The sequence below is a fragment of the Labeo rohita genome, chromosome 7 (assembly GCF_022985175.1).
Source record: "Labeo rohita strain BAU-BD-2019 chromosome 7, IGBB_LRoh.1.0, whole genome shotgun sequence".
Taxonomy (NCBI): Eukaryota; Metazoa; Chordata; class Actinopteri; order Cypriniformes; family Cyprinidae; genus Labeo; species Labeo rohita.
This window is the reverse complement of record NC_066875.1, coordinates 58,030,245-58,049,972: the sequence shown is the minus strand read 5'-3', so window position 1 is coordinate 58,049,972 and position 19,728 is coordinate 58,030,245. Positions and strand designations below refer to the sequence as shown.

Genomic DNA, 19,728 nt, shown 5'->3' with positions numbered 1-19,728 from the left:
CACAAATACAACTGGGGCTGAACAGTATGAAAAATTATAGATCATTTTAATGATTTCTATAAATAAATAACCAAATAAATACATTTTTAGTTTCTCTATTTCTCTTGTTTTGAGATTTTATCATTATTATTTTTTTAATTATTATTTCAGATCACTGGAGAACCCAACGCCGCCGTACACTCCTCGCTCTCAGCGCAGGTGACGAACCGCAGATCTCGCTCCGAGCCACAGCGTTCACTGTTTTGTCTCTGTTCGTCTGTCTCATTCTCTGCTGTCCGTCTGTAGGATTGTGGACACTCCGGTGCCTCTGTTACCGGATGAGGACGTGATCGACTCGCAGAACTGGCAGGAGACGGTGGAGCCGCACGTGCTGGCGTCGCTTACCTCACGAGAGATCGACCGTCAGGCCGTCATCTACGGTACGCGCTCACACATGAACACCAAAAACAGTTTTAATGCCTGTCCAAAGGCAGACCATCTGGAAACCTGTTTGAAAACAGTCATTTTGCAATTTCTTTTGCTGCTGTTTGTGGTGCAGAAGTGACACTTTCATTTAAACATCCATTTTAGCCATTTTAAAAGAAATACATTTTAATAAGTGCCGTATTTCTGCGTGTCTGTGTTAGTGAATGGCGCAGACGCTGTTTTGTTTACTACACACATACGCGTGACGCTCGCAGTGTTTTCAGCCTCTGCCGCCTCAATATACGAGTACGTGAACACATGAACATCATCTCAAGAACTGCTCTGAGAGTCACTTCATGAGCATTTCATAGTTTCTTTTGCGGAAAACTATTGTCATATAATGAAGACCCTAAAGGTCTTCACAGCAACCTGCAAAATAAAAGTTCATTTTAACCGGACAGCTAGAAATATATTCATATTTTACTTAATGTAAAGATAGCACTGCTACTAATAATAAAAAAAAATATTTTTAAAACAATGTTTAAGAAATGTTTACCAGAATTTTTTTTTTTACCAAAATTTATTTACTAGAAAATTGTAAATACACAACACAGTATTTCTGAAAAAAAGAAATAAATAGCCTATAATAAAATAATTCTTTATCAAATGTAATTATCCTTTCTGAATTTATTGTACATGCTTTTTGATTATTAAAATGTAATGAAACAATTAAAACAGAATCCAGAAATTTCATGGAAAACAGAGATTCACAAACAAAACTGAATTTGAGAAAAAATAAAAAGTATTTTATAGGGCCTTAAAAAAAACATGTAATTTCTGTTGAATTTTTAATAAATTGCTGTTAAATTCTGCAAGTTTCATGATTTCAATTAATTAGACATGCTTTTGATAAATATTTCAGGTATTGTATCGAAGTCAAAATTTTGGTATCGTGACAACACTAATATGCACATGTATGTATGTATATGTTAAAGAAAAATATATTATGTGTATTATATGTAAAAATATTTGTTTCTAATATCAATTATATGAATATAAATATATACATGTAAATATTTTCCAAATAAACACTGTATGTGTGTGTGTATTTGTATATGCATAAAAATGTTCACAGTATACATGCACATCATGTAAACAAAAACTTTGTTGATGAACTTGATGCAGTTAATCGCGATTAATCGTTTGGCAGCACTAATGTTTATCAACTAACAATAACAAAGATACTGTAACAAATGGATTTCTCATTTTTATTTAATATTAACCAATGGGGATTTTATTGTAAAGCAATCAGTATCTAATTTTTCATGGTATGATACATGGAAAAATGCAAGAAAATTGTTTTAAATAAAGAAAAATCTGAACAAAATTTGAATCAAAATAGGTCATAAACCTAGAATATTGTTCCCCTCTCGGAAAGATAGATTTAGCTCAAATAATACACTTCTTTTTTATTTTATGATTATTGTTGTTATTATTATTATTATTATTATTATTATTATTATTATTATTATTATTATTATTATATTACTATTTTTAAAATTTGAGGAACATATCAAAACGATATAATGATTTTATTTGATGATGCTGTTTATTGGGATTATAAATGCTTTACTGATTTTTTTTTTTTTTTTTTTTTTTTTTTTTTTTTTTTTTTTTTTTACACTTTTTCAATTATCAATTTTCTTTGGTAATGGGCATTATGCTTGACTTGTACTGAGCTTGGAACATTTTGTATTATTATTATTATTATTATTATTATTATTATATTCTAATTAATTAATGAATTAATAATTTATTTTTGTTTGTTTATTATTAAATTTATTAAGCCTGTGTTCAGAATGTTTTTTAAGTTCGAAAGGCATTCGGCCTGCCTTACATAAATATTCACCCGTTATGTTGTCAAAATCAGAGTAAAATAATTCCCAAACAGACTGACAATAGTTTAATACACTGATTGTGTGTCTTTCACTCACTGCACATCTTTAATAGCTGATATTAAGCGTGTAAATCTATCAGCAAGAATGTTAACTGGCTGTTTACAGTGTGAAATCTCAATCCCTGACTTCCTTGAATTAATAACCAGCCCAGGGTGAAGTATAAACTGTGTGAAATCTGAGAGAACCCAGGGTTATTTTTCACTCAGATGGAAAAAGTTTGCATCAGATCCGTCAGACGGCTGTCAGCTGTGGCTCTGTGACTCTGTAATGAGCAGCGTTTCTCCTCAGGCGGGAGAAATGAGCTTCCTGACAATCCCAGACATGCCTGGCTCGTCATTCTGAAAACTGGGATGTTACGTTTGTGTTTTAAGATGATACAGCTATGAAAACAATACCAATCAAAGTCATGTATGATCTCAGATGCCCTCAAGCCTCAGACTTCAGTGTGTTTATGGGTGAAATGGAAGAGCGTGAACATTTTTAGGAAATTGTAAGGCTGTTTTGAGACAGATGTCCTGACAGATGTGAACAAACTGAAGAAAGAGTTGAGGAAAAATACAGTCAGACCCTGAAGATTCACAGTTTTTGGTGTATTTTATATGGAACCCACTTAAAAATCTTAATTTCTACTCTATTCTAGCTGTTTCCATCAACATATTTTATGCAAATATTGGGATTTTGCATTAAAAAAAATAAAGAAAAACACCAAGATGCACATAAAATCGTAAAATATGCATTAAAAAAAAAAAAAAAAAGTATCCTCTCTGACAAGATTGGATCCCCAAGCATTAGGCATCTGAACACAAAGATAGCATGTTTTGTTTTGTCTGCATGAGTCATTCATTACGTACAATGTTTTTCTCATTGATACGTTACAACAGCTTCCCAGGACTGACAAATTTGGACTCTTGAACACATGGGAAGGAAACGGTGCTTTATTCACAACTTTGTTTTATATGATATAGCACTTTTTCATACAATTTTGTTCAAGCTAAATATCTTTTTGTTTTCTTTTAACATGGTTAGCCTGCTAGGCTAGCACCAGGGTTGGAAAAGTGTGGAATTTGATTCAAGTAATTTACAGTTCTGGAAAAGTATGGAAAAAAAAATATGGCATTTCCAGATTTTGCCCCTATTTAGTTACCTATTATTATTATTATTATTATTATTATTATTATTATTATTATTATTATTATCATTATTATTATTATTATTATTATTATTATTTATTTTTTAATAGTGAGAATTAAAAAAATTATAATAATAATTAAAGAAGTATGTTTTAATGGCAGCTGTTTCGTATGGAAGCCCGTTTCTGCCACTGAATAAAAAAAAAAAAATAATGTTGTGACTTTTTATCTCACTATTCTGACTTTTTTTTTTATTTGAATTGTGAGATCTAAACTCGCAATTGCGAGTTATAAAGTCAGAATTGTGAGAAACTGTATTTCTATAACTTCAGCAATGTGCAGATCCTCCTTTATGTCAGGACTGTGGCGAAGGCAGCGCGGACAATCGCTTAACTAGCTCACATAATGTAACAATATATCTTCTGTAACGGGAAAATCATATCATTTTTATGACATAATATGTCATTTTAACGAGCAAAGATCTCGTTATTACGACATAGCTGAGTGGAAAAAAATGTGTGTGGCAGCAATGCGTCACCGTACTGTAAGAATCACGTCTCATGGTTTCCTATGGTGCTTGGCCAGAAAATGTCGCAAATGAAGAGAATCAAAAGTTAGAATTGCGTGTTATAAACTCACAGTTGCGAGAAAAAAAAAGTCAGAATTACGAGAGAGTTTATATCTCGCAATTGCGAGAATTGCGAGTGTGCGTTAAAGAGATATGAAATATATCATACTGCCCTAACAAAGGCAAATTCTGAACACAAACCTTTTTTTTTCATAAATAGACCCTTAAACTTGGCAAATAGGACAGTGCACACAGCCGTCTTATGCCATTAGACCATTTCATGTCATGTTTGCAGTGCATGCAAACATGACATGCAAGTTCTTGTGTACATGCAAAAGTCTGTTTTTTTTTTATTTATTTATTTATTTTTTATTATTATTTTATTATTATTATTATTATTATTATTATTATTTTATTTTTTTATTATTATTATTATTTTTTTTTAATTTATTTATTGTAGGGGCTTGTCAAAAAAATCAATGGGGGAAAAGAATAAATAAATATTGTTAAATAATGTTAAATATAGTCCTAAAATCTAGTGAGAGGTTTGGAAGTCTGTAAAAAAAGTATGGAATTTTGAAAAATTTTATATAAATCAGTCTAGTAGTTTTATTTTAGCCTTTATTTTATTTTAGTGTTGCTTGATGAGAGGTTTATTTGACATCTCATGTTTTGTTGGTCTGTAGAGTTGTTCACCACAGAAGTGTCTCACCTTCGGACGCTGCGGGTTCTGGATCTCGTGTTTTATCAGAAGATGCAGAGCGTCCTCAGTCCAGAAGAGCTGTCCTGTATCTTCCTAAACCTGCGTCAGGTCTGCGAACTACACGGTCAGAAGTCACACATTTCTACCTCTAATTAATGATGTTGTAATTGTTTACATATAATGTATATGGTTGTTATATTGTGCAGTTATGATTGTTTGTCATTCTTCATGCTGTGTGTTCTGTCTTGTAAGATATACAGTTGTGTTAAAAAAAAAAATAACAACATGGTGAACCACTGTTATTAGCAGTAGTGATATTTCTGCATTGTAAATAATTTGCTTGTGGATGTAGTAGTGTAATAGGAAAACAACAGCCCCAACTGGGATGACATGCATGCTGTTTGTTCTGACTAATTGACTAATGCACTGAAAGAGTTGTGTTCAAAATAATAGCAGTGTGGAATTTATTCAGAGAATTCATTCATTCTGTAAAAAAAATAGATATCATTAATTGTTCTTTTTTAAAGAGCAAAGGAAAGCAATGTGTCATACATTGTTATAAAATATATTTAGCTTGATCCCCTGACCTCAACCCAAGTAAAAATGTGTGGGGTGACATTAAAAATGCAGTTTCTAAAGCAAATCTCAAAAAATTAACAGGAACTGTGAAACAGTTCACAATCTTGTTCTGAAATACCTGTTTCTAGATGCCAGAAGTCGGTTGACTCAATGCAACACACATGTGCAACCGTTATCAAAAACAATTGTTATGCAATTAAATATTAGTTCAGTAATTTAAACTAAAGTTTAAAAAAAACTTTTTTTTCTCAATGTTTGAATTTAAAGAGAAAAAGGTCAATACTGCTATTTTTTTGAACAGCTTAATATTACATATCTTTGTCTCAGACATGAATTGAATGATAATGTTTTCACTACATATTACATTGGATATAAAAGTATGTGCACTTTAATTAAGGCACTGCTGTTTATTTGAACACCCCTGTATATGCATGCAGAATGGAAGTGATAATAAGACTTGACTTGAAAACTTGTGTAACAAACCAATTTGCTGTAAATCTGAATATGAGCTTTGAATGCAATTTGTGCAACACTGTGCAGACTGCTCTTTTGTAAGTTGCTCTGCTAAATGCATACATGTAATACTTAAGGTCTAATGTTGTTTTTTCTTATCTCAGCGAGCTTATGTGAGGCCATGAAGAAGCGCAGGGAATCACCGATCGTTCAGGGCATCGGAGACGTCATGCTGGCCACAGTGAGTGTCTCGCTCCTGTTGTCTTTTGCTCTTTAAGTTAAAGAAATAGTTTGTCAAAAAAATTACAATTTGGTGGAAATTTACTTATTCAGGCCGTCTGTGATGTGTGTTTCTTCATAAGATTTGAAGAAATGTAGCATTGCATCACTTGCTCACCAGTGGATGCTCTGCAGTGAATGGGTGCCGTCAGAATGAGAGTCCAAACAGCTGATTAAAAACATCACAATAATCCACAATAAACCACCCCAGTCCATCAGTTAACATGTTGTGAAGCAAAAAGCTGTGTGTTTGTAAGAAACAAATCCATCATTACAGAGTTTTTAACTTTAAACTGCTCAAATAATCCAAAATAACGCTTCTTCCGGTGAAAAAGTCATTTTGCCTAAATCAGGAGAAAAATCTGCACAGCTTAAGCACCATTTACAAGCTTTTAAGAGGGTTTTAATTTGAAAAAAACAACTGAAGATGGACTTTTATCCTGGAGGAAGCGTTATTATGAATTATGAACTTGTATTTTGTCTTAAAAATGGATTTGTTTCTTATAAACATGCAGCTTTTGACTTAAAATGAGGAAACAAACTCATCTACATCTTGAATGGCCTGAGGGGAGGAAATTGTCAACAAATGTTAATTTTTGGGTGACTATTACTTTTAAACTAATGCTTTTCTTCATGAAGCATATGAGACATGCTGTATTCATGTGTTTTGTAGTTCGAGGGAGAGGCTGGAGAGCAGTTTGAGGAGCAGGTGTCTCATCTGTGCAGTCAGCAGAGTCAAGCGTTGGAGCTCATCAAGAACAAACAGCGCAAAGACCCTCGATTCGCACACCTCATACAGGTAACACATGCATCACGCCCCTGTAGTGCTTTACCATATCATCTATTGATAATATGGATGCGTGCTGACGTGGTGTGATGTTTGTCAGGAATGTGAGACCAGTCCACACTGCCGGAGGTTACAGCTGAAGGATCTGCTGGTGGCTGAAATGCAACGCTTGACTAAATACCCACTGCTGCTGGACAACATCATCAAATACACAGAAAGTGAGTGAAACACACACTCGAATCATTATAATGTGATGCTGCATTCAAGATATTCATATATGCATTATACTGACCATATATGTGAGCTTTTATACCTGACAAACCTAAATTTTGCTCATTTAAATAAATCACCAAGGTGAAGTTCAAATCAGCGTATTAGAATGATTTCTGAAGGATCATGTGACACTGAAGACTGGAGTAATGAAGCTGAAAATTCAGCTTTGATAACAGGAATAAATTATATTTTGCTTTATATTCAGATAGAAAACAGTTATTTTAAAATGCAACACTGTTTATGTCATAAAATCATATTGTGTGTGCAGCGTCGTCTCCTGACCTGCAGCTGCTTCAGAGAGCTCAGGCCCGATGCCGCGGGATTCTGCAGGCCGTTAACGAGGTCGTCAGGGAGACGGAGCACCGGCATCGTCTCAGCCAATACCAGCGCAGGCTGGACCTGACTCCTCTGGAACGGCTGGCCAATCCCGTCGCTGCGCAGTTCAAGGTACGAGACGTTCTGTGTCCTTCACACGTCCCGCACGCCTCATTAATGGTATCGTTCTTCATGCTGTCGTTTTTTTTTCTCTCGCAGAATCTGGATCTCACCACTAAGAGGATGATCCACGAGGGGCCGCTCACATGGAAAGTCAGCAAAGACAAAGCCATCGGTAAAGATGTACATGGATGTATCGGAACAGAATCAAAATTAAAAACTAAAAATGACCATAGTAATCAGAGTCTGCTAAAATATATTACTTAATGTTGGTATTTTTGCTACAGTAAAGTGTGGTACTGCACATTTTTGTAAAGGCAGCTTGTTTCCTATGTACAGTTTATACATAAAAATATATTAATCAGTGATGCAGTGTTGCAATATGATTATACACTACTAGTGAAAAGTTTTTGAACAGTAAGATTTTAAATGGCTTTATAAAAAGTCTGTTCTGCTCACCAAACCTGCATTTATTTCAAAGTACAGCAACAACAGTACAATTGTGAAATATTTTTACTATTTAAAATAACTACTTTCTGTTTGAATATATTTTAAAATGTAATTCATTCCTGTGATCAAAACTGAATTTTAGCACCATTACTCCAGTCTTCAGTGTCACATGATCCTTCAAGAAACTAGTAGTAGTAGTATCATCAATATTAAAAAAAAAAAAAAAAGGATTCTTTGAATAGAAAGATCCAAAGCATTTATATGAAATTAAAAAAAGCTTTTGTAACATTATACACTATACCATTCAAAAGCTTGGAGTCAGTATAAATTTATTTATTTATTTATTATTTTTATTTAATTTTTTTGTTTGGCAAACAAATGATAGAAGTTTTTGTTTTTGTTTTTTTTTTGTTTTTGTTTTTTAAGCTAGGATCCTTATATTGATCAAAAGTGATGATAAAGGCATTTATAATGTTACAAAAAAAAATCTATTTCAGATAAATGCTGTTCTTCTGAAGTTTCTATTAATCAAAAAAGCCCGGAAAAAAATCTAAATTCTGTTTTCAACAAAATATTTATTTTATTTTATTTTTAGCAGCAAATCAGAATATTAGAATGATTTCTGAAGGATCATGTGACTGGAGTAATAATGCTAAAAAATCAGCTTTGAAATCACAGGAATAAATTACATGTTAAAATATATTCAAATAGAAAACAGTGACTTTAAAAAGCAAAAATATTTCAAAATTTGTTTTTGCTGTCATTCGAATCAAATAAATGCAGGCTTGATAAGCAGAACAAATTTATTAAACAAAAAACATTAAAAATCTTACTGTTCAGAAACTTTTGTCTGGTAGTGTATTTCTTAATTTGCTTACTATTTATTTATTTATTATTTAAATAAGAATAATTATAATATTTGTTAGGGTTATTTTTTTTTTTTTTGCTTTTACCCTTAGCATATTACATACCTGATTATTATATTTTTATATGAAATATATTTTATTATATTAAAATATCTTTACGTCTTGAAGCATTTACAATTATTTGTTAGAAGTTTATTCGTAGGTCTTAGTCGTAACACTAGTCTACACTAGTTACTTGAGTGTCATTGAGGTACTAATACATTTATTATTTATATATATATATATATATACATATATACATATATGAAGGTAATGTTTTAGTATATATATATTTATTATTAAAATAAGTTGTTTTTATTAATATATAATGTTTATTAATATAATAATTCATTATTATTAATACAATTGTTTTATATGTAGTTATTTTAGTACATCAAGTTAAACTAAATACAAATGAGAAATGTTGCCTTATGAATTAGCTGAAATTAAATAAGATTAAGTTTTGTATTATTTTATTGCAGTTAACATTTATCTAGGTAGTTAGTAATGTTTTTTATGGCTGTAGTTGACTATAATAACCCTGACTAGCACATAGATGAGCTCAAAGCTTTTAAACATGAAATATAGCAATTGTTTTCTAATCATTGGTTTGTGTGTGAATGTTTCAGAGGTGCAGGCGCTGCTGCTCTCAGATCTGCTGGTGCTGCTTCAGAGGGGTCCAGACGAGCGTCTCATCCTGCGTTGTCCATCACGCTCACTGGGTGGAGGCGGAGCTACAGATCTCAAAATCCCATTCTGCCCAATCGTACGCCTCGATTTCGCCCTCGTCCGATTGGTTGCGACAGGTGAATGCATAAACATACTTTATACTGACTGAGCATACTTTAAATAAAAAGGATGGATGGTCAAGAGATACTTACAATGAGCTTATTTTCATCTTGCAGACAATAAAGCGCTGTATGTGATCAGCACGTCAGAGAGCCAGATTTATGAGCTGGTGGCCGGGACGTCGTCAGAAAAGAACACGTGAGTTTCTGCTCAGTTGTCATTGGCTGCTTGTGTTTGATTGACAGGATTGCAGCCTATCAGAGAGCTTTATTTATTCCTGCTGTTCTTAATAGTGGGGAAAATGGGTAGCTTTAAGAAGCAGTCTATAGTACATCTAAAACTGTTTTCCTAATTTTTCATACATTTGAAAGTTTAGTAACTCCTTTTCAAACTATGTTTCCACGCAGCTGGAAAGATCTGCTGGAAAAGACAATCACTGCAGCCGCTCAAGTAGCAAGATTGAGCAAACAAGGATCACCAGCACCGTACGTCACACCATCAGCGCATAAACACTGAAAACTACAGAAATATCATCACAATAACTGATGAACTTCTGTCTGCTCTGTTTCAGGTCATCAGATGCGCGTTCATCCGCCAATCCATTAGGTAAGAGATGAGGGTTTTGTAACGGCCAAACTTTTTCTATATTTTTCTATTCATCAAGGAATGCTGAAAAAAAAATATATGGTAGTTTTCAAAAAATATGAAGCAGCACAACTCTTTACAGCATTGATTTGAGTAGCAATTCAGCATTTTACAATGATTTCTGAAGGATCATGTGACACTGAAGGCTGGAGTAATGATGCTGGAAATTCAGCTTTGATTACAGAAATAAATTACATTTTGACATATTCATATAGAATACAGCTATTTGAAATTGTAATAATATTTCACATTTTTTATTGATTTAACTGTATTTTTAATAAGATAAATGCAGCCTTGGTGAGCAGAAAACACTTTTAAAATCCTGACTTTTAAATGATGTGCACATAATACAATTTAAATAATTTGTTAATTAAATATATTTCTCAGAATATGTCACATTATGGAGTGAAAATGCATTATTTATTCGTAAAAAGAGCATGACATCATATTTTCATTGTATGTTAGATGTGTCGGAGTCGCCCGTGTCTCTGGAGCAGGACTCTGCTAGTGATGATGAATGTGCTCTCACACCTGACACCACACCAACAGATGGATCAGACGCACGTCTGCATGAGGACAGGGATGGGATCCAAAATAAAGCTGGTGTCGCAGAAGCTGCTCTTCAGGATGGTGAGAGATTCCTTGTGTTTGTTTGGTCTCACAGAGTCACAGTTTTGATTATAGCTGCATTTCCATTTCCTTTCAAATTGCTCAAATTGAAATTGCGAATAAAAAATATGCCAATGGAAATGCATCAGTTTCGCAAAAACTCTCATATATTGTGTTTTTACGCACGTACGCGGTGGGTTTTTAGGAAGTTCGAAAAAGGAATAATCAGGAAGGAAAACTATGTTTTAGTCACATAACATCAGTTAACTGAAACACCATCATTTCGCAATACTTTATCGTCATTTATAAAATATATTATATACATTTTGCGCAAATCCTAAATGGAAGCGCGCCTTATGACATACATTCTCAGAAACCACCTGCTTAAACAGGAAGGGATGTTTTATTTGCATGTAAAAGACCAATTGTTTTTTGTGTCAATCTGATTGTAACACAATAATACAGTAAAAGTCATGGTAAAATTATGAATGATATAATAATAGCACTTGAATCAGTCAGTCTTTTTTTTTTTTTTTTTTTTTTTTTTTTTTTTTTTTTTTTTAATACCTGTGTCAACCCTAAATCCATTGTTTGTTTTTTTTCAATGTATTTATTTATTTATTTATTTATTTTTGTATTATTTCAATTTGTTACTCACTTTGAAAATGCCAAGAAAGCTGGCATGGTGTTAAATTACCAACCAACCACTTAAACTATTGATATTGTTAAGTAAAATATTTAAATTAAATTAAATTAAATGAATGTAGACAATAGTAATAATAATAATAATATTAATTATTATTATTATTATTATTATTATTATTATAACAAATTAAAAATAGTTTTTGTCAACTTAAAGCTTTAAATAAATATTTAAAAAATTAAAAAAAAAGACATTAATGTATGTAAAATACTAAAACTTAAACTAAAATGAAAACAAAAATAATAGCAAAATATTAATAATTTCTAAATATTAATAAATAGTATATAAATTATACTACAACAAATCTGAAATGGCACAGCAGAAATGAACTACAATTGCTTTTGTAAAGAAAATCTATCCAAAATTAAGTACTAGCTATTTTGTACATGTAACTCAAAACAAAACATATAATCCCAGAATTGTGTTATATGTACCATGAAGCCGGATTAGCTGGCTAGCCAGGTAAATTTGTTTAGTTTGCACCAATCCCGGGTTTTAGGTACCATGAAAGTGGCTTGGTTATGTTCTAGGTTACAAATCTCAAACTGAAATTGGACCAATCGGATGTGAGCAAAGTGACACATGTCTGATGCTAAAATGTCACAGCCCCAGTTTCTCTTACTTCGAATTAAAGGTCAAATTAAAAGTCTGGCTTTAATGATAGTTACTTAGTTATTTTATATGATTCATATAATAATTATATGATTTATATTATTATGAGTCCATTACACACAAGCAATTTTAGTTTAACAGTTATTATAAATCATCTATTTTAAATGAATGTTAATACATACAGTTCGTATGTAATATAAATAAGCTGTAGAATCAATAGATAACGCTGTAAAAATTACTATGTGACCTTACATGTTCGAGTCTCTATCGCTTTAACTATGTAAAGTAAGTTAAGTTTCACTTGTGACTGCACTGATAAAGCAAGATCATTTATTTTATTTGTGTTATTTGTTTATTTTTCAGTGTAAATGCATTTAAATTCATCATATTCTTCAATCTCTCAACCTTTAGCAAAACCTTTAAACTTTAACAAAGGCTTGTGATTGGCTGTTCGCCGCTGATGTCACACATTCATGTCCACGTGCTCCACAAACTCGGGAACAAAGCCTGAGTTGACAAAGAATGTTGATGATCAGCATCATGGTACCAACAAAGCCATTTGTCAACTCGAAACTAATCCTGTAACTCTGAATTTGTTCAACACAGGCCTCTGCTCTTGATTACCTTGGTTACTTGCTACTAAGTGACTCTAAGTGTTCATTTTTTTTCCTCGTTTTCTCAGTGGAAACCCTCCGACATCTGATCTTCAGAGACCTGGAGGATGGATGGAGTCAAGATTCTGATGACACGCCCACAAATGAGACAGCCAATGAAAGGAGTCCTTTCACAGACAGACCGGGAGCGGAGTTGTCTGATCCCGCCCCCAGCGAGAGTCCCAGCCAATGGGAGGAGGAGCGTGTAGAAACTCCGCCTATGGAGGTGCTGCAACCGCCTGTTCAGGTTGTGAGGAAAGGTAAACGCTCCGATGCTGATGATCAGCAAAATCACAATTATCATTCAATATTTAGATTTAAATTTATTTCAGCTTTGGATGTTGTTGCTGTAGAATCCTTCAAATTGTGCTTTATTTCACTCTACTTTCAGAGAATTGAAGCGTTTGTGTCTCTTTTCCCCTCTGTCTCTGTCTGTCTCTCTGCATGTGCTCAGAGCTCACTGTGATGAAACTTATGTGATTTAACACACTTCTCTCATCTCTCTCTCTCTCTTTGCTACTTTTCCACAACACACATGCACACTCTTGCTCTCTCTCTCTCTCTCTCTCTCTCTCTCTCTCTCTCTCTCTCTCTCTCTCTCTCTCTCTCTCTCTCATGTTCTGGTGCTGTGGCTTCTTGTATTTGTCCGTTTCTAACTACACGCACATCACGCCATCTTTCTGCACACCTCTGTCACACACACACAAACACACACACGTCCTCTCCCTGTCTTTCACACACAGTTTTGGGTGCGGGCTGTTCTCTTCCTGACAACATCACCAATGATGTCACCGCCGGCCAATCCTCTCGGGACGGAGGTGGGGCTAATAAATATATCGTACAATACACTTGGCAGATGCGTTCTGGGCCGGTTTCCTGCGAACAATTGTGGCTCGTCTCAAACTTCATCGCTTGTTTTCAGTCTCAGCCGACTGTGAAATTTAATCCGGGATGAGATTTGGTTTCAGTTTTGGAAACCGGTCCTGAATGATCTGGATGCAGTCCATCTGTCTTTGTTGTTTTTTTCGTGAGCTTCAACGATTCAGCATTTAAAGACATTTCCTGTTGTAATCAACAGTGTGACTGAATGTGAAGAAATATTATATAAAACAACAGTCAGCTGTCTTTTTAAAAGTCAGGAAGTTGCAGTCGTTTATAAAAAAAAAAAAAATATTTATCTGTTTATTTATTTAGTGCTGAATTTTGTTAGTTTTTACTGGTATTGGAGATTTTAGATACATTACATGTAATATTGGTACTATATTAATTATAATGAAATAGTATATTTAATATTATGAACAAAATTTATATAGAGATGTTGCATCAGAACCTTTTACATTAAAACTTTGTATTTATTTGTATTATTATTATTATTATTATTATTATTATTATTATTATTTATTATTATTATTATTTTTTTTTTTTGCCGTATTACTTTGCCAAGTAATTTACATTGCTTCAGCTTTATTTCTTTTTTTATGTTTCATATATATATTTTTTGTCATGTAATTTTTGTATTTTTTTAATACTTTATATTTTGCATTTTAGTTTTGGTACTTCAACTTAATATTAAGTTACTTGCCAAGTTAACATTTGTCATTATCATTTACTACATTTTCATCTAATATTTACGTCTTATTTGATTAACCGTATTTCTTTATTTCTTTATTTATTTACGCATTTATTTATTTTAAAAAAATATATACATTGCACAATAATTTACATTGCTTCAGCTTTTTTTTTAGATATATTTTTTGTCACATAACTTAATTTTTATTTGCTTTTAATTTTGATTTTAATACTTTTATTATATGTTTTTGCTTAGTTTAATATTGCTTTTTAGTTTGTATTCCTTTTTATTTCAGTTTTAATAATTTTAGTTCATCATGTCCAAGCAATATTTCTAATATTTCGACTTAATTTTATACATGGTATTTTTCTTTTTAGTGCAGTTTTTTTTTTTTTTCTTGTTTTATTTTAGTACTTCAGTTTTTGTTGTCCATAACAACTCTGTGTTGCTGTGCTGCTTCCAGGGAACATGTTTTATCTGGTCTTGCCCAAAGAGCAATCCAGCGCTCACACAGACGAGAGCAGCACAGACGAGCTCAAAGACTCAGACGCGTCTGACAGCATCCATCAGACTAAAAACATGCTCTCATCGTCCTTCATCAATGAGGAAGAGGAACAGGAGACGCCCTGCCTCTCTCCAACCGACCAATCGCTGACTGAAACATTAAGTCAAAGGGAACGGCTCTGCCAATCACAACTGAGCATCCGACAACATGTGATCAAGAACGTTGATGAGATCTTTAACACCATGGAGGAGCTGATGAGGAAACTGCAGCACCTGAGGGTAAAACACACACAACAAAACCATTACTGTACAAACATGCCCGTGCAAGTCCAGGTCCTGTTTGACCCAAAAACTGAAGAAAGAAATTAAAAAGTTCAGAAACTGAAACAACCTGTTGTTGTTATTACCATTATGTATATGAGTCATTGACGTATAAGGATTTTCGACAGGTGAAGGGTCAGTTTAGAGTAGCAGGAGGTTGCTGACTTAGGTTCTGAGATCACAGCATGAACATCTTTCTGCTTGCCTATGGCAAGCATTTATTTTACTTTGCTTGGCAGTGGAATCTGGTCAAATAGATTAAAATAGTTAGTAATAAATAAATAATGCATTACTAAAAAATTTATAATTACCCAACTAAAACTATATGCTCTAAATTACTTATGTGCTTATTTTTTTTTCATATTGTACAAAGATTAAACACAAATCGTCTGAAATGACTCAAATTGCATAAAAATTGGTTCCAACTGATACTAAAATAAAGTATTTTTTTGAATATAAACCATCAGTATAATATAAAAGCACAAAAACTGCCAATCTGGGACATATATCTATAATGGAAAATATAATGGGCCTATAATGGATCATTCTGCAGTGGTTGCACCACATGACATTTGGTTGCACTACATGATATTTCAAATTCAGGCAAAATTTACAATAAAATGTATATTATATATATAAATAAAGGTGATTTGATTATTAAAAATAAATATTTGTAGAAATAACTTAATATTCATTGTTTTTTTTTGTTTGTTTTTTTTTGACATCATACCACATGATATTCAAATGTGGTAACTACATACCAGCCATTAGTTTTTTTTTTTTTTTTTTTTTTTTTTTTCAAATTAGAAGAGAGGTACAAACCTACTTGATGCTTCCATGGGACATTGGCAAATTGTTACATGATGTAAAGTCCTGTCTTTGAATGAATTTCAACATAAAAGTCCCAAAATGGTAGTTTCTTGATGGTCGCACCACATATTTCAAATTCAGTCAAAATTTACAAACACAGAATTGGCCACTTAAAACAAGCTAGCTTTCCACAAAAGGCCACTATGAAATTTATAATAAAAATAAATATTTGTAGAAGTAACTTAATATATATATATATTTTTTTTTGTTTGTTTGTTTGTTTGTTTGTTTTTTGAGGTCATACCACGATATCCAAATGTGGTAACTACATACAAGCTGTTAAGGTTTTTTTTTTTTTTTTTTTTTTTTTTCCCCAAATTTGAAAGAGATACAAACCTGCTTGATGCTTCCATGGGTCACTGGCAAATTGCTATATGATGTCTTTGAATGGCTTTCAACATAAAAGTCCCAAAATGGTAGTTTCTTAATGGTTGCACCACATGATATTTCATAAAATGGAAATCATCGGACAAACCTTGTTTGTATATTATGACAAAAATATAAATACAAATGCTTTGCAATTTTATACAGGATTACGAAACATTTTGTAAATCACGGCAAATAGTGCAGAAAATTAATCCGAATAAATTTGCAGTAATTTCAAAGACGTTTCCAAAACAACAGTTATGGCTGGATGGTCGCACCACATAATATTTTGACTCTTTGAATAACAGAAAAATTACAAATAACATCTTTTCTTGAAAAGTTGAAGTGGGTCCATGCATAGGAGAGGTACTTCATGGCATCTTTTCAATGCATTTAACCCAATTTTTAACTGAATAAATGCAACTGGACAGAAAATTTAGGCGTCACATCATTGTCCCATATATTGTGTGTGTGTGATTTTAAATTGATGTATTTTTGTGACTTTTCTGGTGGCCAAGCAGCTAACTTGTGACCTGTTATCTGACCTGATGTTGTAGGACATTGAAGCTGATCACTACAAACTCCTGAAGAAATTAAAAAAGCCACTTCCTGCGGATAAATTGTCAAGCGATCTCGTCTACGAGTCTCCCAGAGCGGTCCGAATGCCATCACTGGACCGCGGAGCAGGAGATGGTGAGGAAAACCATCTCACAAACTGACATTTAAGAGTTTAGTGCTGTTTTTCCCACACTTTAGTGCAAAAAAAAGTGTATAAAGTCTGCAAATCCTATATTATATTTAATATTTCGGTATTGTTTGTCAGGTAAAGAGGGCGTCTCCGAACCAGCTCAGCCAGAAATCCAGTCCACTGGTTTCTGATGGTTTACACTGGACCTACTGGAGGACTTTCATCTCACGCACACAGACTCACGCAAACACACGCTCTGCACTCTATGATGTAGCCCCTTCCCAGCATGCCTTGCGCCTGGAAGCACCACCCAGGCTAAATTATGTGTTGTTTGTGTCAATCAGAATTTCGTGACTCGGGACGGATGACCCTTCGGCCAGCGCTGAGACAGAAAGGACGAAAAAGAAAGTGGCAAGCGCATCCCAGAGAGAAAATGAAATGTTATTGGCAAAGAGCGTAACGGCGAAGCGATGCACGAAGAACAGGAAGCAAAACGCAAGTGGAACATGAACCAGCGCGGCTGAAGACATGACTCTGTCCTGCGAAGGAAACCCGGCACTTTACCTGCTGCTCGTCTGTTTCTACTCCATTCAAACTCACGAAACAGGCGACATTTCGGTATATACATATCGTCCGTTAACGGATGGACGGCATTGACAAATTCAGGTTCTTTTGCACTGGGACCCCTGTGGGAATAAACACGGGGGGCGAATAAGGACGTCTCACGAATATCATTGTTCGTTCGTTAATATCGTAGCTTGTATTTCATTGCGTAACACTATGCGAAAAAGGAAGGAAAACAAAGGTGAAGGTTTTATTTTGAAGATATGTGCTCGAATATCGAATGAACGTTTGTTCGGTTCTACGCACAGTTTAACACTATCGCACAGTTCGTAACTGGACTCTTGTTTATATATATATATATATATATATATATCTCGTACAGAAAAAGGGGCGTGTCTATGAATTCTGACATCATGTCATGTGACCTGCAAGCTGACACATTTGTATTCCGTGTAAATACTGTGAACTTTTGTCGCTCACTATTTGCGCTAGTTCATTCGTAGCTCAACGGGTGCTTGAAACAAAATGAAGGGATCGGGAACTCTAATAATACAAAAAACGACGCAACTTTACGTTTGAAACACGAGCGTCTTTATAAGTGTTTAACTTGTATGCCTAACCTGCCAAAGGAGGATTGTTACCTCACCTCCTTTAAGTTTGTTTTGTTTCTTATTTTGTATTTTAATAATTGTTTTGGCGAGTTTATGTGTGACTGCAGAACGTTTCTAACGCGGATCGAATTGGGCGGCGGTTGCTTGTATGGATAACTACTGTGTTAACTCAGGTGGAGAAATGTAGAGGTGATTTCTCTCGTTAGCTTTAACTCTTTCCCACACATTTTCGTCTTTGGTTTCCTGCCTCATTCCTCCATCGTTCCAAGTTCATACATACACGTCAACGGCTCGACGATTTGTACGCTGCACAACGAAGAAACCCATACCCGTGCGAACTACTGTACGTAAATGTTTGTTTTTATTTTTATTGACATTCACTCATGTAATATAGTTGACGGCCTGTTTTATATGTTCATTTCCTGTAAAGCTCTAGTCATTACTTTAATTTTATTTTTGTAGATACAAATGAAAAGATGTGTAAATTATTTTCTCTCCCTCTTTTTAAAAATGGCGAGATTGTTAGATGCACAGAAGGAAGATGAAAACTCGTGTTAAAAAACAACTCATTTGTTTTGTGAAATTAAAAATGTGTTTAAAAAAACTTGCAGCGTGTTTTTGGTGGTGAATTTTAAGAATGGTTTCTTATATTCAAAACCTGTCAGGACCGATTTTGTTCTCACATTCCAGTAACTTTATCTCTCATACGGAATGAAAAGCTGCTTTGGAATTGGATCTGGCCTTTAAAAACAGATTGAAGCATGAAAATTGATATCTGTCAATATTGTAGATAGCACTAATGATATACAATGTGAAAACATTATTATTATTTTATTTTTTTAGCATTTCAGAAGCATTTTTATATAAACTTGAGTACAGGAATGCAGATTATAATACTTTTTTTGTGTACATATAATATATTACAGAGCTAATGTCAGTTTTAGTGGAATCGTGAGGATTTATTTTATTTTTTGAGTATTAATGTCAGAGTCATGTCAGATCAGGGCAAGCTGTTGCATGTTTCTTACATCCTGTGATTTTATACAATGAATTATTCACTTTCTATTAATCGAAAGAACTGTTTATAGTATGTTACCTAAGATTGTTTCTCTTTCAAGAATCACATTTTGCTTCAGTTGTGAAACTAGTTTATATTTTGCTGGAAGTCTGTGACAACTTACCCTGTTGTAGAATCAGCATAAATTAATTTTTGGAGTCACAAAACATGTGTCAATACAGAAATTGACTAACAAAATTAAACCATATAAATATTCACTGAAGTAAAACATGTAACAACT

At 33.4% G+C, this 19,728-nt stretch overlaps 1 protein-coding gene across 2 annotated transcripts in view; it reads left to right on the top strand.

Annotated features, from left to right (window-relative positions):
- Window positions 1-18,873, top strand: part of arhgef11 (Rho guanine nucleotide exchange factor (GEF) 11) — a 34,702-nt gene extending 15,829 nt beyond the window's left edge. For both annotated transcript variants that reach the window (XM_051114752.1, XM_051114750.1), the window contains 18 exons: window positions 151-198; window positions 286-419; window positions 4,748-4,888; window positions 5,961-6,037; window positions 6,749-6,874; window positions 6,963-7,080; window positions 7,404-7,582; window positions 7,670-7,745; window positions 9,555-9,731; window positions 9,831-9,912; window positions 10,122-10,199; window positions 10,286-10,320; window positions 10,825-10,989; window positions 12,966-13,196; window positions 13,680-13,754; window positions 14,970-15,289; window positions 17,125-17,260; window positions 17,391-18,873. In XM_051114752.1, the coding sequence (XP_050970709.1) occupies window positions 151-198; window positions 286-419; window positions 4,748-4,888; window positions 5,961-6,037; window positions 6,749-6,874; window positions 6,963-7,080; window positions 7,404-7,582; window positions 7,670-7,745; window positions 9,555-9,731; window positions 9,831-9,912; window positions 10,122-10,199; window positions 10,286-10,320; window positions 10,825-10,989; window positions 12,966-13,196; window positions 13,680-13,754; window positions 14,970-15,289; window positions 17,125-17,260; window positions 17,391-17,446 (2,254 nt within the window). In that variant the 3' untranslated portion in view covers window positions 17,447-18,873. The remainder of the gene's footprint in view (window positions 1-150; window positions 199-285; window positions 420-4,747; window positions 4,889-5,960; window positions 6,038-6,748; window positions 6,875-6,962; window positions 7,081-7,403; window positions 7,583-7,669; window positions 7,746-9,554; window positions 9,732-9,830; window positions 9,913-10,121; window positions 10,200-10,285; window positions 10,321-10,824; window positions 10,990-12,965; window positions 13,197-13,679; window positions 13,755-14,969; window positions 15,290-17,124; window positions 17,261-17,390) is intronic.
- Window positions 18,874-19,728: the final 855 nt, after the last annotated feature.